Genomic DNA, 24,401 nt, shown 5'->3' on the forward strand with positions numbered 1-24,401 from the left:
AATAAACTGCGATGAGTTGCTTATCCTGTGTTAAGTTATACAAAATAAAAAAGACTTACTAATACTGTAAACTTTATTTTAAGTGCCTCTTTTGGTATTTCTATACGGCCAGTTCTTCTGTGGCCATGTTTTTATTGCCCCTCTTCTCCCCAAAGGTACACTGGCATTCTAGAATGAGTTCTATACTTAGTTGTCTGTCCTTAATGAGACTGGCTGTTGCCACTCCTAGGAGAGGCGAGCTGTGAGAGAAGTTTACTCCGAGTCTATACCTCAAAGTTCCCTTCAAAGTGTGCATAATGTAGAGAACCATTTATGCTGAAAATGGTGTGAAATAAGTCTTCATTTATTAATTTCCTCTAAGCTGTCATACTTAAAGGTGGATCAAAAGAACAGAAGCTAGCATACACATGTGCTTTTGACCAACTGCAAAAGTTCTACTTACTGATGTCTGTGTTCTTCAAACACTCAAGATGTGTAACTAATAATGGGCTAGTCTGCCCCTGTTACTCCCAGACAAACCCAACCCAAACTGAAGTGTCTGCCATCTTTTCAAGGTCTAAGCTTTGCTTAGAATAGAACATCAACCTCAGAAGTAGAAGACCTGGATTTGAATCCCAGCTCCACTACTCTTTTCAGCAAGTTGCTTAAACTCTCTGAGCCTCAAGTTCCTTATATATAAGATAGGAATAATTTCTTTTTCTTCTTCTATCTCCTTTCTTATTCTTCTTCCTTCTTCCCTCCTCCTCCTCCTCCTCCTCCTCCTCCTCTTCTCCTCCTCCTTCTCCTCCTCCTCTTTGCTCCCCTTCTTCATTATACGGTAATTATGAGAATTATGTAAGATAATTTGGGTAGAATACTTCACAAGTTGCCAGCCATAAGTTCTTACTAAACATTAACTTTGTAGGTCAGAGCTCAGGACAATAACATGGCATTAAATAGACATTCACTAGACACTTACACACACACACACACACACACACACAGAGAGAGAGAGAGAGAGAGAGAGAGAGAGAGAGAGAGAGAGAGAGAGAGAGAGAGTCTTGTGTCTGCAGAACGAGGAATCTCATTGGAAATGTAAAGTTAAAAAGCTGTTACTGAATTCTGAACTTTAGTTTCCAGGTCTTGACCATGTATTTGGACCTACCTGCTACTTAATCTTTGCTCATAACTGTTTCTGATCTCCCAAACAGATTACCTTTGCTGAGACCTGTGCATTTTTATCATGAATCCATAGAGTCACCTATCTGACCACCATCCGTCCTTCTATCAATATGTCCTTATCTTTACAGATCCTGGTATTTCTTGGACCCAGAAACACATTCCCTTGCTATTATCCTAAAGCAGCTAAGCTTGTTAAAGGAAAGCATTTAGAAATCTAGATATTTGCTCCTGCATTTTCATATTTCTGTAAGCCAAGAAAAATTTGAATCAAATTGTCTATTGATACATCAGGTATAAACCATGGATCTGGGAGAAATTAAGTTGGAAGGACTAGAAACCACGGTTGGTCTAGAGCCCTTAATATTCATGTAGAACCCAATTCTGTTTAATATTTTTATGCTGCTGTAATTAAAAATTTTTGACATCAATTATCAATACATGTACATATGTTCTCCCTATATCTGCTAAAGCTCCTTCCCCTACCACCAAAAACAATAACAAATAAAAACAAAAATGAAAACATCGATAAATGAACTTCTCAAGTTGCTGAAAATTTACCATCAGATTCAAGCCTGTTTCTGAAAGTTTCAACTCACCCAATCAGACAAAAGGCTGAGGAAGGGAAACATTTATCAAGTTACACGGGGGACTCCATCTGTTATCTTAGACCTTTGTTACCAAGTGACACAGAGGAGATACTTGAAGGCAGTTTGAAAGACTTTTATTTTACAGATTCTTCATCCTAAGATTTCCAATTAGGGAGAAGAAGCAGCAGAAAAGGAGAAAAGCCAAGTATGAGTGATGAAGATGCCTTCATCTACTGACATTTAACCTGGCGAGAACCGTCAATGGTGAAGTTGCGTTTTCAGCTGGGATCTGTCCGTTCAGCTTCTGTAATAAATGCAGTCAAAGGGGCAGTCCCTTCCCATTGCTCACAAAGGTCTTGTTTTTGAACCTCGCCCTCACAGAGGCCGTTTCTCATCATGCCAAGTCAACAGAAGAAAATCATTTTTTGCATGGCTGGAGTGTTAAGCATTGCATGTGCCCTCGGAGTTGTGACAGCCTTGGGGACACCATTGTGGATCAAAGCCACTATCCTCTGCAAAACGGGAGCTCTGCTCGTCAATGCCTCAGGGCAGGAGCTGGACAAGTTTATGGGTGAAATGCAGTACGGGCTTTTCCACGGAGAGGGCGTGAGGCAGTGTGGGTTAGGAGCAAGGCCCTTTCGGTTCTCATGTAAGTAGCAATTGCATTTGAATTATTTAATACTTTAGGCAGGCTCTTCCCAGTGTTGTAAGGAATTATATTTGACAGTTTTGCCCTGTTTATTGCAGGACTTTTTAAACTGGTGTGAACCATATGAAAAACCTATGACTCTGAGCAATTTCTTCTTCCTAGTTTTTATTATTTTATACTTGCTCTTTTTATTATAATATAGAGTTAATTCATTGTTACATAATTAAGGATTTTGGAAATATTGGCAGTTAAGATTCGTAAGTATTAATATTTACGTAAGAAATTATGGAGTCTTTTTTAAAAAGTAAACTTGGGGAAATAGGAAAGCTGTAAAGAATTATCTTTATGCCTTTTGTTCTTTATAAAAAGAACCAAGGTCATGGGCTCCCTACTTAACCCTACCTGCTTTGCCACCTTTCTCATGATTTTGTTTCCTGCTCCCCACTCCCTCCCATTATTTCTGCTAAGACCTTTGCTGCTGCTAAATATTCAGTTTTCATTTTTAACTAATCTGGAATCATTTGGCTGTAGAAACTTAAAATGATCTGCTGTGCTAAATGGGAAAGAAATGGATGCCTATTTAGTATAGAAAATTTTAAACTGATTGACCTGCAAATCATGTAAAGAATATGAGATTTTCTTGTCTTGATTTTTGTGAAATGGAAGTGTTATCCACAGTATTTATAACCTGTTTATCTTAAGAAGATAATTTTTAAAAATTACCATGTGAATAGGCAACTCATTAAATGAAAATTAATAAGAAGTCATTTGTTATATCTCTCACAACACACATTCAGAAGTTATTATTATTTCAGAAGGGCTGGTTTGGAACAATCTTATGAAGACACAGTCAGTAAATTACTGCATAAATCACTCTTCAGGAAAGGAGGTTACCAATTGAAGCATTTAAAATGAATTATTGTTTTGCCCAGGTTTTTTTTTTCCTTCTAGTATAGGTAGAAGGCTAAATTAATTGAATTTATTATTAACATATGCAGTGCCTAATTAAATTTTAGTGCTGGTCTATTTATATTTCTGCGACATTCCTTATATCTTCTTAGCCGTCATTGGACACCAACCTTCAGCTCACATAGGTTACTAAGTGATATGAATTTTCATAGGGCTCCAGAAAATTTCCAAGAGTTAGTCATCAACTTTTTAATTGATGAAGTGGATACCAGGTCTTTTCACGGAATGGCTTTTATTCATTAACGTAATGGGACTGTTAGAGTTGCTTAGTTTTCCTCGGGAAGGGGGAGGAAGAAAACAAAGCAGAATGTCATGTGATATGCAACTGTATTAAAAAACCAAAAAGGAAAAAAGATGAGAGCGATGATTTAACCATGAGTCACCGGCAGCCAAGGCGTGAGTAAAACTTCTCACAAATGAATCTAGACAAAAGCAAAAATACTGGTGAATTTTCTGGAGCCTTTACATTTTCTACAGTGAAATGGAGATAAACTTTACTCATGCCATATGACATATTTCAAAACAATAAGATGTTTTCTGAACACTTACTACATGCTAAGCACTTTATATGCTTTGTCTCATTTAATCCTTACACAGCCACATTCTTCTGGGGTTCAGTGAGTGATTTTTGTGGTTGTGTACTATGCTGGCCCTGTCTAGGATGAAGTTATTCTAATTGGATACCCCTCCCTTTGCTTTCTGTGAGGACTCACAGAACTGGTGGGGTTTAAACAGTCCTCTCACTTATCTCACAGAATTGCATTAGTTCCCAGATACCCCTAACATTCTCCCCCTAGCCTAGTGAAGAAATTATTCCATTTACTTGTTTGTTCTGCAGTGACAGCTCCATCTATATACAATAGACTATACATATTAAGTGTACTGTATATACTATACACGTTAAAACCTCATTCATTTTGGTGAGGCCCAGCAAAGAATACTAACAGTATAGCTTTTTTTTTTTTCCTAAGCATAAAAGTATCTTTTTCAATGCAGCATGAGAGAGAGTTGGGAAAATAAAAATAAACAGATCCAATGGACTCCCCAAAGAGCATAATATTCATTTAAATAAACACCCCTCTCAGTGTTAAAACTTCCTAATCAACATGCCTTTGGGACACATTGCACTCTTAAAGTTTACACTCCCATTGCAATGCAGCTTCATGGTTCACATTTTTTCCATTCAAAATGTCATTACCCTGTCAATGATGTTTCATCAACGTTTGCTTGGATGAGAATCCTCTGATATTCTTCCTGATAGAAATGTATAAGCCCTGTTCATATAAATGAATAAAAGGTCCAGCCTTACTTTCTCAGTAGTGGCTTCCTTGGAGCAAAAATCAGGGACCTCCAGAGAGCTCAGGTGAATCACTCTTTTCTGTTTCTTCCAGAGCCCAACTTCTAATTAGTGCACAATTCATTTCCCAGAATGTCTTCTTTCTTATTTTGCCTTTAGAAAGTTGTTAAGCAAACATTTGAATTCACAGAATCTTACCAGTGTAGGAGGAATGGAAAAGGTAACTTATCAAGGTAAAAATCACTTCGTGGCCAGTTTTCTTGGCTCACTGCAACCTCCCCCTCCTGGGTTCAAGTGATTCTCCTGCCTCAGCCTCCCAAGTAGCTGGGACTACAGGCGTGAGCCACTACGCCCAGCTAATATTTTTTGTGTTTTTAGTAGAGACAGGGTTTCACCATGTGGGCCAGGCTGGTCTCATGGCCAGTTTTCTTTGTGTTGTCATGTTAACATCAATTAATAGGAATTTATATTTCAGTTCTGTTAGGTGGATAAACACTATTTTGCATACCTAAACTTTTCATTTATATCAGCATTGCCCAATAAAAATATACTACCAGCCACAAATGCAAGCCACATATGTACTTTTAAATGTCCTAGTAGCCACACTAGAAAACAAAAGTAAAAAGGAACAGATGAAATTAATTTTAATGATTTTTTTAAACCCAAGATATCAAAAATCGTATCATTTTAACATATAATAAAAAATTTATTGAGATGTTTTACATTCTTTTTTTCTTGATGCTGTCTTGGAAATCTAGAGTGTATTTTACATTTATATTACACCTAATTCAGTCTAGCCACATTTCACATGCTCATTTTTGTGTGTGTGATTTTAAGGAGAAGAGAGTTTAATAGGCAAGAAAGAAAAGAGAAGGCAGAAGGAAGAGGTTCCCCCATACAGAGACAGAGGTTGGCGGGGATTCCAAAGCCAAAAGAGGAGGTCCCTAAGTGCGGTGGACACCAGCCAGGTATATATGCAGAGTCTGGAGGAGGTGATGTCTCATTTGCATAGGGTCACATGCTCATTTTTATGGCTACTGTATTAGTCAGTACAGATTTAGATGGGGATTTGCTCTGAATAAGTTGGTCATTGATGGTGTTCATATTCTGATTGAATTTTTCCTGGGTTCTGCTGTATAAGTCCATGTGTGTTATTTTCATGTGCAATGCTTGCATCACTTTTAAAACCCAGATATATGGCATAACATGAGAATGAAAAATGGACCAGAAAAATAGTTTGGCAATGTAGTCATGTTTGTTCCTATTAAATGTTCCCTGTTGACCACTCCATCTCTTTTAATTATAACATGAATCTGCCCTGCCAGCATGCACAGTTATGCTGGGAAAACTTCTGCCTCATTTACTCTGGCTGATTCTCAACCACTTATGGGTCAGTGGTTCATTTTCTAGAGGTCACCAGCATTCATACCTAGCACACAATTTCATTTATTATAATGAAGGAATGTTTTCCTTTCAAAGAGGCACAACTGGTGGGCTTAATTTTTCTTGATATGTCACCTGTAAAATTTTAATGACTATGTTTAAACTCTAAATGTAGCCATCAAGACAAAAACTGCCAATTTTGAGCTCAGTGTGTGTGGGTGGGTTTCTGTTTTGGTAATTTGAAACATTGCAGAATATCATCAAAATATGATACCCAAGAATCATATGGTATCAATCATTCCTAGATATACTGATCTATTCATTGCCAAGACAGTTCATGAGCTGGTAAAAACATATGGAATTATTTTCTTAAAATGTGAAAAATAAAATTTAACCAATCATGTATCACAGCTTGCAACTTTAGTCATACTTTGAAAAGCATTTTAATTTGGACCTCATGATAGAAAATTTATAAAAAGCTGAACAGAAATTAGTTCACTTCATATTTTAGAAAAGCAGCATTTCTTTACTAAATGAGGCATTTGACCCAGATTGGAGAGAAAATGTTGAAACTACTTCTATGAGCAAGCAGGTGGCTTCTCAAACACGTGTTGGGATGAAATGGTTGGGGCTCAGGGACTCAGTGCCTGTCACTGACAGTTGGTACTCTCTATCTCCATGGTCTCCTCCAAGTGTGACTCTTGTCTTTTGCTGACCTGACCTGCCCCAGGTGTCTCACTGATCATGACTCTGCACACCTTGCATCTCTCCTATCACCCTGCCTATGGCAAAACTACAAAGGTCTTTGATGTGGCTCTGTCTGATATCCTGTGTTTCCTCCTATGGTCTGTGTGGAAGCAGGTATGGGGGTGTGCAGAGGGGAAGCCTATGAAGTCCATCTGCAAAGACTACTTGGTTAGGGGAAGAGGGAAAGAAGCCATATGCACCATTTCACCAGCAAGCATGGGCTCTTCTGCTTTTTAGCTTAGGGGTCCTGTTGTCTAGTCTCACTCACCTATTAAAACAGTCCAGCAAATAGAGGTTTTGTTTACCTCCTATTAAAAAAAGAAGCAATTAATGGAATAGAAGATAATAATGTATGAGAAGCACTATTGTGAAAGAAAAACCTTCAGCTTCTCTCAGCCAAACAATTGTTTCCTCCTTTGTCCTTCCCAGACCTTGATGTTTGCTCTATTATTTCAAAACAACTATATTATAAATATTTGAGAATGTGTATTTCTCTGCAAGGAGATCTTAATCCCCAAGAAGGCGGGAGCTGTGTATTATTCATCCCACTGCTCAGGGTCTCAGACAGTGCATGGCCCAAATAGGTACCAATAAATATTTGGTAAACTGACACTATTGAAATTAAGAAACCTGAATTTGAGGTGGGTCTCTGCCACTTACAAGAGATTACACTTAGAAAATTCCATCACTTCATTGATTTTCAGTTCTTGCATCTGTATATGGGAGATGATACTAGGTGATTTCTGACATCTCTTACCATTTAAACGCTCTGTGATCTATATAATGAGGGACTGGCTGTTCTAGACAAGTTCTTTACAGCTTTATAGTTGCATAACCCTTCTAATCTTAGTCACATGATGACTCCACTGACAGATTTTTGGCCACCATCATTAGACATGCTGAGTTACGTGTGCCTTTGCTCTGATCCTCAAAACTCATGATTTTTAAAGTATTCTGAAATGTCTACCATTTATCAGGATCCAGATGGATTTCATGACTAAAGTGGATGTTTCTTTTCTCTCCCATTACAATCTTTTACTTTTTGTGTGGGAAATTGCATGTTAAAGAAAGGGAAATTGAAGAATGGGATGCTTTGGAATTCTGGTAAGATGGATTAGTGGGTTCCAGAAACTGGGAGCAGCCACAAATACTGAAAAAAATGAGATGGTATTATTGAGAAAGCACAAATGGAAGAAGGTCAAAAGCAAGAAGAAGCTGACATCCTACTTCCTTCCATTTTTGCTTTCTCTGTTTTTCCAAGAAACTCCTCTTCCAGCCTCGCTGAAAAACTCCACTTTCCTAAATCTAATTTCTTAAACTGATAATGGCAAGAAGTTAGGAATGCCCAGTATGTTTAACACTCCAAGAGTATTTGTTTTGTTTCGTTTTGAGACTGGGTCTCACTCCGTCGTCCAGCATGGAGTGCAGTGGTGCGATCGCAGCTCACTGCAGCCTTGACCTCCCCTTCCTGAGGGGTCCTCCCACCTCAGCCTCCTGAGTAGATGGGACCACAGGCATGTGCCACCACACCTGGCTAACTTAAAAGAATTTTTTTTTTTGGTAGAGGTGGGATTGCCCAGGCAGATCTCAAACTGCTGGGCTCAAGCAATCCCCCTGCATTGGCCTCCCAAAGTGCTAGGATTATGGGCATAAGCCACTATGCCTGGCCTCTCCATGGGCTTTCTTTACCCAGAAGAGGAACTTGGCAGAAATTATCCTCCAATTGGTGAGGAACATGGAGAAAATGACTTTGAGGAAAGGAACTTCTGGTTCTGCCTACCTAATCCAGAAAAAGAAGTTTTACTTCTCCCTTCCCCTAGTAACTATCTTCCCATATTCATATAAAAAAGTACAGAATCAACATTGTTCAAGAATTATAATTTTGCATATATGCACATGTACACATGCACACCCATATACCTTCCCTCCCTTTAAATCATCCCACACCCTAATAGTAGTAAAATCACTGACTTGAGCATACCTGGGAGAGGAAGAGGAGTCTGACAGGGGCAAGTCCTAAGTGGCACTTCTGAAACTTAACCCTGGTGTACGCACTTTACCTATTGCAGGATGACTCCACAACTGTTCTCACAATTTGCTGCTCTGCTTTCTTTTCTAATTTCTGAAGGTGACTTATCTTCCCTAAGGATTCTCAGACTTCTCAGAAGAAAAAAATATTAGGTGGGTCTCTGCTAGCCACAAAAGATTAGACTTTGAGAATGATAAAACTATATCAGATTATACTCATTAATATTGAATTACTTTAATTAATATTATGATATTGATAAAAGCAATGTTCAATAATGAATACTATTTGTGCCTCATAGGAGCCAGGTATTTTGTATGTATTATCTACAACCCTTACATGGGAGATGTTATGATGCTATTTCTGTTGAAGAAATATGGAAACTGGAAACAGAGAGGTCACAACAATTTTCCAGAGTCACATAGCTAGTAGGCAGCAGAGTTGGGATTCAAATTCAGATGCATATGATAGATCATGCTCTTCCTCTGCTATATTTTGCCCCCTTAGAATATGAAAAAAGGATACAAAGTGATGAAGAAAATATGTAAGATTATTCTTCAGTTTCACCATCTATTTTTATAAAGTTTTTAAAATTATACTTTAAATTCTGAAATACATGTGCAGAACGTGCAAGTTTGTTACATAGGTATACACGTGCCATGATGGTTTGCTGCACCCATCAACCTGTCATCTACATTAGGTATTTTTCCTAATGCTATCCTTCCACTAGCCCTCCAACCCCTGACAAGCTCCGGTGTGTGATGTTCCCCTCCCTGTGTCCTTGTGTTCTCATTGTTCACCTCCCACTTATGAGTGAGGACATGTGGTGTCTGATTTTCTGTTCCTGTTAGTTTGCTGAGAGTGATGGTTTCCAACTTCATTCACTTAGATGCAAAGGACATGAACTCATCCTTTTTATGGCTGCATACCATTCCATGGCGTACATGTGCCACAATTTCTTAATCCAGTCTACCATTGATGGGCATTTAGATTGGTTCCAAGTATTTGCTATTGTGAACAGTGCTGCAATAGGCATATGTGTGCATGTGTCTTTATAGTAGAATGATTTATAATCCTTTGGGTATATACCCAGTAATGAGATTGCTCAGTCAAATGGTATTTCTGGTTCTAGGTCCTTGAGGAATCGCCACACTGCCTTGCACAATAGCTGAACTAATTTACACCCCCACCAACAGCGTAAAAGCGTTCCTATTTCTCCACATCCTCTCCAGCATCTGCTGTTTCCTGGACTTTTTAATGATCGCCATTCTAACTGGCGTGAGATAGTATCTCACTGTGGTTTTGATTTGCATTTCTCTAATGACCAGTGATGATGAGCTTTCTTTCATATGTTTGTTGGTCGCATAAATGTCTTCTTTTGAGAAGTGTCTGTTCATATCCTTCTCCCACTTTTTGATGTTTTTTTTTTTTTTTTCATATAAGTTTCTTTAAGTTTCTTGTAAATTCTGGATATTAGCCCTTTGTCAGCTGGGTAGATTGCAAAAATTTTCTTCCATTCTGCAGGTTGCCTGTTCACTCTGATAATAGTTTCTTTTGCTGTGCAGAAGTTTTTTAGTTTAATTAGTTCCTATTTATCAATGTTGGCTTTTGTTGCCATTGCTTTTTGTGTTTTAGTCATGAAGTCTTTGCCCATGCCTATGTCCTGAATGGTATTGCCTAGGTTTTCTTCTACGGTTTTTATGGTTTTAGGTCTTATGTTTAAATCTTTAATCCATCTTGAGTTAACTTTGTATAAGGTGTAAGGAAGGGGTTCAGTTTAGTTTTCCGCATATGGCTAGCCAGTTTTCCCAACACCATTTATTAAATAGGGAATCCTTTCCCCATTGCTTGTTTTTGTCAGGTTTGTCAAAGATCAGATGGTTGTAGATGTATGGGATTATTTCTGAGGTCTCTATTCTGTTTCATTGGTCTCTATATCTGTTTTGGTACCAGTACCATGCTGTTTTGGTTACTGTAGACTTGTAGTATAGTTTAAAGTCAGGGAGTGTAATGCCTCCAGTTTTGTTCTTTTTGCTTGGGATTGTCTTGGCTATGTGGGCTCTTTTTGGTTCCATACGCAATTTAAAGTAGTTTTTTCTAATTCTGTGAAGAAAGTCAATGGTAGCTTGATGGGAAAGCATTGAATCTATAAGTTACTTTGGGGAATATGGCCATTTTCATGATATTAATTCTTCCTATCCATGAGCATGGGATGTTTTTCTATTTGTTTGTATCCTCTCTTATTTCCTTGAGCAGTGGTTTGTAGTTCTCCTTGAAGAGGTCCTTCACATCCCTTGTAAGTTGGATTCCTAGTTATTTTATTCTCTTTGTAGCAATTGTGAATGGAAGTTCACTCATGATTTGGCTCTCTGTTTGTCTGTTACTGGTGTATAAGAATGCTTGTGATTTTTGCACATTGATTTTGTATCCTGAGACTTTGCTGAAGTTGCTTATCAGCTTAAGGAGATATTGGGCTGAGATGATGGGGTTTTCTAAATATACAATCATGTCATCTGCAAACAGGGACAATTTGACTTCCTGTCTTCCTATTTGAATACCTTTATTTCTTCCTCTTGCCTGATTGCCCTGGCCAGAACTTCCAGTACTGTGTTGAATAGGAGTGATCACCATCTATTTTAAGAATAGTATTGAAGTCTCACAAAAGCTGGTTCTCATGTAACTATCTGAGAGTATTTGGCCTGATGACTTGAATTCATTCATTGCCTTTTTATTTCACATTTTAGTGATCCTGATGCCTAAATCTTAATCTTTGATCCTCGCAAGGTAAAATAGCCAAGTCAGGACTGTTTAATAATATTGGTTGAGGAAGTCACATGCTTATGATCAATCTTTGGGTTTTGTAATTATATTATCTTAATGTTGGCAGTTTAGGTGTAAGGCAGAGATATCTGATCACATGTGTGGTTAGCTAATTTAAGATCACTGCCCACTAAAATCTTCATGGTATGATCTTCAAAGTTAGCTACTCTGACCACAGCAATGATTTCACCACAGAAATTTCCAAAATGGCAGACTCTTTCCTGAGGTGGAATGAACAGTTTTAAAACAGAGTCAAGGACTAAAAGAAAAGCAGGCACATAGCATTTGATTCATTTCAAAAACTAGTACTGTATTAAGAGCCAAGGGAACAGAATTGTAGCATCAATTAAAATCTTGTTTGAAAAAAATAAAATAAAAACAAAAGTTCATTTTTATCTCTGAAATATATTAAGGGTTTCATAAAGTTACAGGTGTATTTTTAAAAAAAACTGATATACATTAAACTGACAAATTTGCCTCTCATCTCATCATTCAGCTAAACACAACTGTCTATGGTGATATACACTCTTATTAGAGGTATGATAGAACTGACTAATAGCAAACTTTGTACCTGGTAGACTAATTTATGCAGGGTTCATATTTCACTCCCTCTCAGCATGTTATAACTGTGGCAAAGCCATTCTCAGAAGTTATTACCCCAACATAATCATACCCCTGTGGATTCGGAGCAGTTAAATGGGTTCTGTTATCAGAGACACATATGTGCCACAGCAGATGTCGTCCCTAAGCCACCATGGGTGATTAAGACTCACTGATGGGGCTGCCTCTGAATAGGCTTGAGTGAGGTAGATACACTTCAGCTGAGAGAAATTCAGGTAAGGGGCTGAGAAAATCAGATTTTGAATGGTTTTATCATACCATCAGGTCTCCTTCTTTTAAGTGCTGGGGTCATGGATTTCATTCAAGCTGACCACATAGCCTTTGGAAGCTTGGCTCAATACCTAAGTGTGAGATTATGGGTGATATTAAAGGAGATGAATGCATTGAGCTGATGTCAGAGAATGTCTTTTACTGGATTTTCATAATGACTGGCTGCAGATGGGCTGAGGGGAAAGTCAGATCAAGAGCATTTCTGTAAGAAGAAAGAAATCTTCCCTCTTATTCTCTTTCAAGAAAATGAATAGCTGAGCACCAAGAGGCCAAATACTTTTATAAAAAACACATCCTTTTATGTAGAGAAGGACAAGTTGAGACGAAAAACAGGACCTCTGAAACTGCCTTTAGAGCTTTAATCTAGGAAGAAATTGCTGCACCATTGCTGACATCATTATCAGAGGCTGCCTTAGTTCTGAGAGCTTCACAGATGGCCTTTTCTGCGTTTTACATCTGGCCAGATGAAGGCAAAAAGGTTGATGAAACCAAAATTATTAGATCAGTGGTCCATAACTCTGGCTGCACTTTAGAATCATCTGGGGAGTCCTTAAAACTACTGATCCTGAGGCTCCATCCTGGACCAATTGAATCAGGATCTCTGGGGGTGGGATCTGAGCATTGGAATGCTTTAAAAGTTCCTCAGAGGACTCTAATGTGCAGCCAAGACTGAGAACGACTGAGGTGGATGGTGGCCAAGACAGGTGAGGCCAAGAGTTAGAAGCCCTTACTGTTAGGGAAGGGGGAAGCCACAAGGAGGAGGGGAGGGGGAAGGAGCAGTATTTAGCATTTCTTCCACACAGTTGGGGGGTTTTCTGATCAAAATTAAGCCGGGATCTTTCGCTCCCATTTTCATGAAGGTCTTTTGCTTTGTCCATAGCCACCTGGCCTCCGGTCAATGAGCAATCTGATTGATGAATCTGCAGTAAGAAACTGAGCATACTTTGCTGTCAGCTCCAGCGGCTTCCCCTGTTTCCAAATCTGCCCACCAGTTACAGGAGCCTGCTCACCAACTAGTTGGGTTAAAGGAGTCAGCTCTGTCCTTGACAGGGAGGCCTTCAGCTGTCTGGCCCTGTCTGTGATTGCGTGGGTGAAGCTGTCTAATTTGGGGAACTTGATGGAAGATCTAAGCTATGTTCTCTAACAGTTTTATCAGAAATAAAGTTAACTTTTGACCTCCATCTGTCTGTCTCCTGTGGAAGGGCTCCGCTCCTTCCAAAGAGACTCTCAGGGGTTCTCCTTAGAGGTGTGTTATCAGTCCAAAGATCATTTTAGACCAGCCATTACAGAGGATGTCCAAGAAATTGCACAAGGGAAATAGAAGCAAGAATGAGAGCAATATATCAGACAGTGAGGAAAGTATGTGACTGGTTTCAAATAAGTAATTAACCATAAATCCAAAGTTCCAGCATTATTTATAGCAATAGTTGCCTACCTGGTCAGGAAAAAAAGTAAAAGACTGAGCTGCAAGATAGAAAGTTTGCCTGAATTCCATGTATTCCAAGGACTCCTGTGGAGTATTCCTCAGTCCCAATGCAGAGACTGTACTCTGACCACCCGTGGGCCAAATCCCTCTTACCCACCTTCAATGATTCCTCCTGGGACCCTCACCACATCGAGTTCTTACATTCCTCACTCTTTTCAGGGGAAATACAACCCTTTTGCTCTTCTCACAATGTTAAAAATATTTAGACAATTACTTAAAATTAACAGCAATCTTCCACATAAATGATCTCGCTTGTGTTTCTTGTAAGCTCCGTGATTTATTTCTATTATTATCTATGCTGATAGTTAAGGAAACTGAGATATAGAGACTAACATGCATACTAAATGGCAAAACCAGATGAATTTCAAACTTCCCTGACTCCAAAAGCCATGTTCTGCCCAACCCGCCATGCTGCCACGCGTTAATGCCTGGCTCCCCACTGGCCCCTCTACCCATTGTGCTTTTGGTAGTACATTGTATTCCAACTGCCTGAGACTCCTGGTTAATGCCATTACATATAGACTTAGGTTGAATTTACTAGGATTTTTAAGATTTGTAGGATAACAGATATGACTTAGACTGGAATCAGTAATAGATAAAGGGATAACAAAGTTTCAGAATAAAATATAATAGAAAACCCCAGCAGATAGAAGTAAAATGAATGTTAAGGCAACTGAAATGAAAGACATACATTTAGCAATATCAAATGAAACTCAGATTAATGGCAGATAATAAAGGAACACACTTAGCAGTTACTAAAAACACTTTTTATCTTATTCTTATTACCCTCCAGTAAACTTTTTTTTTTTGAGACAAAGTCTCGCTCTGTCATCCGGGCTGGAGTGCAGTGATGCAATCTCAGCTCACTGCAACTTCCACCTCCTGGGCTCTAGAGATTCTTCTGCTCCAGCCTCCTGAGTAGCTGAGACTATAGGCGCCCATCACCACACCCGGCTAATTTTTGTATTTTTAGTAGAAACGGGGTTTCGCCATGTTGGCCAGGCTGCTCTTGAACTCCTGACCTCAGGTGATCCACCTGCCTCAGCCTCCCAAAGTGCTGGGATTACAGGTGTGAGCCACCACGCCCGGCTGTAACCTATTGAAAATAGCATTTCTTGACATGTGAGACAAATTATCTGTAAGTTAAAGAGTTTATGTGCCTTCAATGCTCTCACCCCTCCCTCCCCTAAAAAGATTATTGAGTGCCTATGATGTGCCTAAGCCTTCTAGTAGACTCTGAGAATGTGAAAGGAATTAGACAATACTTGTTCAACAACCCAGAATCTAAGCAGAAGTGTTCTGAAATGATCAGCCACTTGGGAGAGCTATACTAGCATATCATTCAGGATGGGCTGGGTTATGTTTTAATAACAAGTAAGTTTGAACTTCATAGCTTTGAAACAACAAAGATGAGTTTCTTGCTCACGGTTCATATTTTTTGGAGATTGGCTAGAGCTTCATTCCAGGATATGGCCACCATCTGGAATGTTGACAGTTACTGTAACAGAGAAAGAGTTGTGGAGGCTCTCACACTGGCAATTAAATTCTCTGACCTGGAACTGGCACATGCCACCTCCACTTACATTTTATTGGCCAAGACTTGTTACACAGCCACATCTAACTGCAGAGAGGTCAAGATGAGCAAATCCTACCATGAGCTATAGATGGTCGAGTAGCACTCATTATTATCACAATTATTGTATTTGTTATAAAAACTCCAAGAAGAATAGGTACTCTCTGTGAGGAATAGGCATAGGAAAACCAGAGGAAAGTTCTTAAAGATGAGATAGATTTCACTAGATGGCATTGAAGAAACATTCTAAGTAAATGAACAGCATAAGCAAATGCTTGAAGAACTTATTGTGGCCCTAGTACTGACGATGCGTGAGAGCGTAAAGGAGGGAAAAGGTAAGACTGGAGAGGAAGGCAGGAACCAGAACAGGACAGACTGTGTTTGCTGTCAGGCAGTGAAGTTTATCTTGTAGGCAACAGGAAGCCTTTGAAGGAAGGCAAGCAGCTATGTGACGGGACAGAAGACGGACTGGAAGAAAATCAAAAGAGAAGTGAGGACCAGTCATAAGGCTCCTCCAGTATTTGGGGATCCAAACCAGAGCATTGGCAAATAAATAGAAAGGAAGGGAAATATTTCCAAAATATTCAAAACAGAAACCAACAGAACTTGATGACAGAAGATGAGCCCAGGTTTCTGCTGGATAGACAGTTGTTACATTCTCTGAGATGAGGAATACAGAAGGAAAAAGTTGAGAGGGAATATGAAATTATTTTTAGTCATGTTTAATTTGATCACTTGCAGAACATCAACCAGAGATGTCCGTGAGTTACACCAATTTGCAGGTTTTGAGAGAGGCCTGGGGTAGAAGCAGAGAAGTGGGAATCAGCAGATTAGAGGCAGTAGTTGGAACCATGACTGAAGATGAGATTTCCCAGGGAGGGGAGTTGAACAGGAAGGTAGACAAAGGCCAGGTGCAGTGGCTCATGCCTGTAATCCCAGCACTTTAGGAGGCTGAGGTGGGTGGATCACAAGGTGGATCAAGACCAGACTGTCCAACATGGTGAAACCCCGTCTCTACTAAAAAACACAAAAATTAGCTGGATGTGGTGGTGCGCACTTGTAATCCCAGCCTCTGGAGGCTAAGGCAGGAGAATTGCTTGAACCCGGGAGGCAGAGGTTGCAGTGAGCCGAGATCATGCCATTGCACTCCAGCCTGGGCGACAGAGCAAGACTCTGTCTCTTCCCCCACCAAAAAAAAAAAGAAGGTAGACAAAGATATGTCCTAGAAAACACTAATATGAATGGGTAGAGAGGGGAGACTTTCCAAGGAAATTGAGGGGAGAGTTAGTGAGGTGAAACCTTGGGAGGACAAACCTTCACCAAGGAAGTAACAGTCAACAGGCCTAGATGCCACAGAGATGTCAAATGAGAGACACTGGAAATGGTTCTTTGAATGTTACAGCCAGAACATCACAGGGGACCTTTTCCAAAGCAGTCTTGATGAAGTGGTGGGGAAGGGAGGTCCTTGAAGGAGCTAAGGAGGGACTGGGAGATCATGACCCAGAGATAAGGGTTGCAGGTATAAAAGGGAAAGACTGAGGTCAGGAAATAGACAGAAGAACCCTGAGGCCAGGCTGTGGGTGGTGTGTGTGTGTGTGTGTGTGTGTGTGTGTGTGTGTGTGTGTGTGTGTGTATGTGTATACAATGGGAAGACCTTGAGTATAATTCTGTACTAAGAAGATAGAGCAGTAGGGAGGAAAAGACTGAAGACAGATGGGAGGGTAAATAGTGAATTAGAAAGGTCCCTGCAAGATGAGAAAGGATGAGTCTGAAAGCACAGGGAGAAGGGCCACCCTTGGCTTAGACAGGAGAAAACATTTATTTCACTAAGAATAAAGGGAAGGTTTGGTATACACCATGAAGAAGGTGTAGATGGGTGGCAATGGAGTTCTGTCAAGTTGAGGGCATTCCATGATAGCTTCACCTTTCTCTGTGAAATGAGAGAGTTTAGTTTACAAAATATGTTTGAGCACTTCATAAGCCAGGTTCATAGGCTGAAAGAAATGGAGGTGGAGTGTGATAGGTCCTTAAGAATAGGGGAGGTTTGGAATATCTGACAAGGGACAGAGAGGAAAAACCTAGAAAAGGCTTTGCAGAATGGGGGTCCACAGATCAGAGCCTCAGGGGTTCTCATTTGAGCAGGAGAGTAAAGACAGGGAGGCAAGGGTCACAGCCTAAAAATTAGAGCCCCCACCAAATGACTGCAGGAGGGCAGCTTTCCTACGAGAGCATCCCTATCACTGTTTTCACTCCAAGTCATTAACTTATGACTTACTCAGCTCTGTTTCGTAATAGCAGACTTGAGTAATGAGGGTATGACAGCCTCTCTCTACATGCCAAGGTATGTAGCGTGGATTTCCTTTTTTGCTTTCTCTCTCCTGTGGCTTAGGTGCCTTCTGTTCTGCTACTAGGATAGAGAACCCAGTGACTAGTTTCTTCTAGCTGTCTGTTCTGACTAGGTATCTTGTCAGAAATTTCTGCTTTCCAGACTTCACGGAGAGAGAATCAAGCTTTGAATCATGGTTGAAAAAGTAGAGTTTTATATATATATATTACAAAATGCCACTCATGTTCTTGAGGTTACCTGGGATCTATATCACAACTAGCATTCTTTTAGAAAGCACCATTACCCAAGTAATCCCTTTCCTGGGAATTCACCCAGAAAGGTTATTCCCATATATCCCCCATCTCCAAAATAAAAAAGAAAAAAGTATGTGCTTAGAGATGTTCCTGGAAGCATGAACTGTAATGCTGAACCAATAGAAGACGACCTAACAGATTGCAGGGCATCCATTTGGTTAAAAACGTATGTGTTATCTAAATGATAGTTATGAAGACAATATGCATAACACAGAAAATGCTTATATTCTGAGTGAAAAGACAGAAGGTGGTTTCAAAACTGCATTGAGATAATAGTAATATAGGAAATAGTAAGATGAACAAAGATTTCAAAGGAACAAAAATAAAGAAAAATTTTGCTTTTTATGTTGGTTAGGAGTATGGGTGAAATTCCAATTTTAATTTTAATTTTATTGTTACAATGTTGTTCATAAAAAAAGGTCCTCCATAGACAGTGGGGCTTTGGGACAAACTAACAGAAACAGGGTTGGAAGAAAATCCATCTTCCTTCAATCCCCTTTCTCTGCTTTAAAAAAAAAAAAGAGCTTTGTCATGTTCAGGTGTGCAATGAATTCTTTTTCCAAATCTGGAACTTTAAACCTACTATTAAACGGGAGTCAGTTTCCATGTAACATGTTGACAATCCCCAAGTATGTTGGATTAATTTTTTTTAATAAGGGGATTTGAAATTCCATTTCAATTGCCACCTGCATCTTTCAACTTCTAAAAACAAAGTAAAATGAAACAAAAACACACTGGGTCCTATCACCCTCTCTTGCTACTGTTATTTTACCTCCATTGCCCTGAATTCCTCCCAAACCTCTTTCCACCCAGCTTTGATTTGTTTTCAGTCGGGTTTATTGAGGCATAATTTACATACAGTAAAATTCATCTTTCTTAGGATGCATTTTGACTAATGTATGCATTAGACTAATGCATTTTGACTAATGTATATTGGCTTATAATGACCACCACAACCAAGATATAGAATACAACCATCACTCCCGGGTTCCCTCTGTCCCTTTTTTGGTCCATCTCCTCTCCTACCCCCAACCCCTTGGCAACCACTGATCTGTTTTCTGTCCTTATCATTTTGCTTTTTCCAGAATGTCATATGTAAGGAATCATGCAGCATGCAGCCTCTCGAGTCTGACTTCTTCCAGTTAGCATAGTTATTTCAGATCTGTCCGAGTTATTGTGAGTAGCAGTATCTTTTCATTGCTGACTAGTATTTCATCACATGGATGGGCCACAGCTTGTTTATCTGTTCACCTGTCAATGGATACTAAGTTGTTTCCAATGTTTGGCAAATATGAATAAAGTAAATATTTGCATACAGATTTTTGTGTGGACACATGTTTTCGATTCTCTTAGGTAAATACCGAGCAATGGGATTGCTGGGTTATATGTTAAGTCTATGTTCAGTTTTCTAAGTTCTGAAACAATTGGATATCTATATGCAAAAATACAAAATTAACCTTGACTCAAACTTGTACTATATACAAAAAATAACCTGAAAGAGATCACAGATGTAAATGTAAACCTAGAACTAAAAACTTCAAGGAGAGAAACACAGCAGAAAATATTTGTGACCTTGCATCAGGCAAAGACTTCTTAGATTTGACATTTGAAACTTGATACGTAAAAAATCTTGATAAATTGGAGTTCATAAAGATAAGAACTACTCTTCAAAAGACACTGATAAGAGAATGAAAATACAAGCCATGGACGGAGAAAATATTTGTGAATTTCTTATCAGATAAAGGGTTTGTATCTAGCATGCATAAAGACTTTTCAAAACTCAGTAATAAACAATCCAATAAGAAATGCACAGAAGATACTATGAACACATCATCAAAAATGACCTGTGAAAGGCAAATAAGCTCTCCAAAAAATGCTCAACATCATTAGAGACTTGGGAAATGCAATAAAACAACACTGAGGTAAACTACGTATCTATTAAATGGCTACCACTTTAAAAAACCTGCCAAGTGCCAGCCAGAATGTGGAACTAAGTAGGACTCTCGTACATTGCTAGTGGGAAGGTGAATGGCAGAGCCACTTTGGAAAACACTCAGCAGCTTCTTGTAGCTACACATATGGACCTGGGGGTAGAGGAAGGGTTGACTGCAAAGGGGCAAAACTTCCTGGGAGGGGTGGGGAGAGTTTTTAGAATAGTGAAATTGTTCTATATCTTGATTATTGTGGTGGTTACACAACTGTATGCATTTGTCAAAACTCACAGAACTGTACACTAAAAAGGGATTGTCTATGCTCTGCTAAATTTACTTTAATCTTAAAAATAGCAAGGAAAAAATAAAATCAATGCCACTGTGTGACTTTGGGCAAATTACTTAACTTCTCTTGCCTTGGTGTTTTGAAATCTATACTTTAAGGATAAAATAATACTTTCCTCATATGGTTAGAATTAAATGTGCTAATTTATGTTATATATATATAAAGTACTTGGAAGGGTGTGGTGATTCACACCTGTAATCCTAGCACTGTGGGAGGCCACGGCGGGTGGATCACTTGAGGCCAGGAGTTCAAGACCAGCCTGGTCAACATGGTGAAACCCTGTCTCTACTAAAAATACAAAAATCAGCTGAGCTTGGTGGTGCATGCTTGTAATCCCAGCTACTTGAGAGCCTGAGGTGGGAGGATCATTGAACTTCGGAGGTGGAGGCTGCAGTGGGCTCCACCCACTGCCTGGGTGACAGAGCGAGACTCCATCTCAAAGAAAAAAAAAGTACTTGAAACATAGCAAACGTTTTATAATTATTGGCTTTTTTTCCTTATTGTTATTACTTGCATATTGTTCTTTGAAGAAGTTTGGTGATAATGGAGAGAAAAGGGCAATTAGGGGTCTGGGATGGTTTAAGGATGAGGACACCTAGAAACATTGACTCATAGAGTGAGTAAATCAAAGATAAGAGAATGAAAGAGAGGGAGGGTAATTCTGAATGCACAAAGTTATGTTACTAATGTGGCATCAGCTGTGTGTTTTGATAAATAACTCCCTTTCACTTGTCAATAGCTAATCAAATACTTTCTGGAGACCAGAAGTGACTTGCTGGATCAATGACAACTCCTCCACAGATCAAAATGTTCAAATCCTTTTTCTGTGTTGTAATCCTAAATCTAAAAGAACAGAAAGACCAAGCAAATCTACCTCCTAGATACACAATATCCAACATTATTAAAGTGACAACTCTCAATATTTATTTGAATGGTCCGCTCTCAGCTTCAACCAAGGAAAAGTCATATTAGTGTTGGTCAGAAAACAGAAGGGTGTTACCAGAGTTCTGGCTGATCATTACAGACTCGGGGATTTTTGATTAAAAGAACAAGAAGAAGAAGAAGAAACCTGATGAAGTGTAACTATAGCATGCAGGGATTAGTGTCCTGCCGGGTCATGTTCTCACAACAGTGAGAATTTCAGAGATTTCACAAAAATTAAACTGCGCCACATGACAATTTATTTTAGCTTCTGGCTTTTCCAGGGGGCAAATCAGTGCAACTTCTTTCTGTATTTGTTTCAATTTGGTAACAACCCTCAATTTTAGGACAGGCTTAATCTAACCACCCTATCACAGATGATGAAGTAGCTATCTTTTTAACAGGTGGGGAGATGAATGGAATCAGGGTTTGTTTGTTTGTTTGTTTGTTTAATAATTGCTAGTAAAAACCAAGTCAATAGCTGACTGAGTGTAAGGAAGGCTCCAGAAGGCGGGTTATTGTAGTATAGATGTGCCTCGACTTATGATAATGTTACTTCTCAATAAACCCGTCATAAGTTGAAATATCGTTAAGTTGAAAATGCTTTTAATACAGCTAATCTACCAAACATCATAGCTTAGCTCAGCCTACGTTACATGTACTCATGACACACATTGCCTACAGCTGAGCCAAATCACCTGGCAACATAGGATACTGTAGAGTACCGGTTGCTGGCCCTCGTGATGCTGTGACTGGCTGGGAGCTGCGCTTGGTGCCACTGCTTGGCATTGAGAGTTTCCTATCGCATATCACTGGCCTGGGAAAAAATCAAAATTCAAAATTCAAAGTGCGGTTTCTACTGAATGCTTATACATTTCAGACCATCATAAGGTTGAAAAATCAAGCCATCATAGGTTGGGATCCATCCTGTAAGACGAACTATGCTGCCGGAAGTATGAGACTGCTATGCTGCCGGAAGATGGGGCATAGTGGACAACTGCAAGTACTGACAACAGGAGGTCAGCATCTGTGACCTTTAACATCCACGTTGCCACCACTGCAGTCTTCCAAACAGAGCTGATAATAGAGTTTGGATGTCGTCCCTGCCCAAATCTCAAGTCGAATTATAATCCCCACTGTTGGAGGTGGGGCCTGGTGGGAGGTGATTGGATCATGGGGGCAGAGTTCTTATAAATGGTTTAGCACTGTTCCCCCTCGGTATTGTATAGTGAGTGAGTTCTCACGCGATCTGGTTGTTTAAAAGTGTGTGGCACCTCCCCTCTCTCTCTTTCTCCTACTCTGGCCATGTGAAGTGCTGGCTCCGACTTTGCCTTCCACCATGATTGTTAAATTCCCAGAGGCCTCCCTGGAAGCTGACTCTGCCATGTTTCCTGTACAGCCTGGAGAACTGTGAGCCAATTAAACCTCATCTCTTTTAAAATTACCCAGTCTCAGGCCAGGCGTGGTGACTCACACCTGTAATCTCAGCACTTTGGGAGGCTGAGGCAGGCAGATCATTTGAGGTCAGGAGTTTGAGACCAGCCTAGCCAACATGGTGAAACCCCATCTCTATTAAAAATATAAAAATTAGGCAGGCATGGTGGCAGGTGCCTGTAATCCCAGCTACTCGGGAGGCTGAGGCAGGAGAATCACTTGAACCTGGGAGGTGGAGGTTGCAGAGAGTCAAGATGGAGCCACTGTACTCCAGCCTGGGCAATGCAGTAAGATCCTGTCTCAAAAAAAAAAAAAAAAAAAAAAAACCTAGTCTCAGGTATTTCTTTATAGTAAAGAGAGAATGGACTAATAGAGCTGAGGAATTTTATTTTATTTTTTAAAAAAACTTTTATTTTAGATTTGGGGGTACCTGTGAAAGTTTGTTACATAGATAAACTCCTGTCATGAGGGTTTGTTGTACAGATTCTTTTCTGCTCCTTGCCCTCCTCCCACCCTCCATCCTCAAGAAGACCCCAGTGTCTGCTGTTTCCTTCTTTCTGTTCGTAAGTTCTCATCATTTTGCTCCCACTTATAAGTGAGAACATGCAGTATTTGGTTTTCTGTCCCTGTGTTAGTTTGCTAAGGATGATAGCCTCCAACTCCATCTATCTTCCTGCAAAAGACATGATCTTATTCATTTTTATGGTTGCATATTATTCCATGGTGTATATATGCCACATTTTCTTTATCCAATCTGTCATTGATGGGCATTTAGGTTGATTCTGTGTCTTCAGAATTGTAAATAGTGCTGCAATGAACATTTGCATGCATGTGTTTTTATAGTAGAATGATTTCTATTCTTCTGGGTAGGTACCCAGTAACGGAATTGCTAGGTGAAATGGTCGTTCTGCTATTAACTCTTTGCAGAATCACCATACTGCTTTCCACAGTGGTTGAACTAATTTACATTCCCACAAACAGTGTATAAGTGTTCCCTTTTCTCTGCAACCTTGCCAGCATCTGTTATTTTTTGACTTTTTAGTAAAAGCCATTCTAATTAGTGAGATGGTATTTCATTGTGGTTTTGATTTGCATTTCTCTAATGATCAGTGATGTTGAGCTTTTTTTCATATATTTGTTGGCCACATGTACATCTTTGTTTGAAAAGTGTCTGCTCATGTCCTTTGCCCACTTTTTAGTGGGGTTTTTTGTTTTTCTCTTGTAAATTTGTTTAAGTTCGTCATAGATGCTGGGTATTAGACCTTTGTCAGATGCATAGCTTGCAAATATTTTCTCCCATTCTGTAGGTTATCTGCTTACTCTTTTGATAGTTTAGTTTACCATGCAGAAGCTCCTAAGTTTAATCAGATTCCATTTGTCAATTTTTGCTTTTGTTGCAATTGCTTTTGGTGTCTTTGTCATGAAATCTTTGTCAGGTCCTATGTCCAGAATGGTATTGCCTAGGTTGTCTTTTAGGGTTTTTATAGTTTTGGGTTTTACATTTAAATTTTTAATCCATCTTGAGTTGATTTTTATATAT

The 24,401-nt window shown here is 39.4% G+C and overlaps 1 protein-coding gene and 1 long non-coding RNA gene across 3 annotated transcripts in view; one reads left to right on the forward strand and one right to left on the reverse strand.

Moving 5' to 3' along the window:
• Window positions 1-2,175, reverse strand: part of LOC104667987 — a 120,253-nt gene extending 118,078 nt beyond the window's left edge. The window contains exon 1 of the long non-coding RNA XR_748754.2: window positions 1,758-2,175. This is a non-coding gene — a long non-coding RNA (uncharacterized LOC104667987). The remainder of the gene's footprint in view (window positions 1-1,757) is intronic.
• Window positions 2,103-24,401, forward strand: part of CLRN1 (clarin 1) — a 42,911-nt gene continuing 20,612 nt past the window's right edge. The window contains exon 1 of one of the 2 annotated variants that reach the window (XM_010370592.1): window positions 2,103-2,397. In XM_010370592.1, the coding sequence (XP_010368894.1) occupies window positions 2,145-2,397 (253 nt within the window). In that variant the 5' untranslated portion in view covers window positions 2,103-2,144. The remainder of the gene's footprint in view (window positions 2,398-24,401) is intronic. The other variant, XM_010370591.1, reaches the window with a different exon arrangement.

Source organism: Rhinopithecus roxellana, chromosome 1, assembly GCF_007565055.1.
Source record: "Rhinopithecus roxellana isolate Shanxi Qingling chromosome 1, ASM756505v1, whole genome shotgun sequence".
Lineage (NCBI taxonomy): Eukaryota > Metazoa > Chordata > Mammalia > Primates > Cercopithecidae > Rhinopithecus > Rhinopithecus roxellana.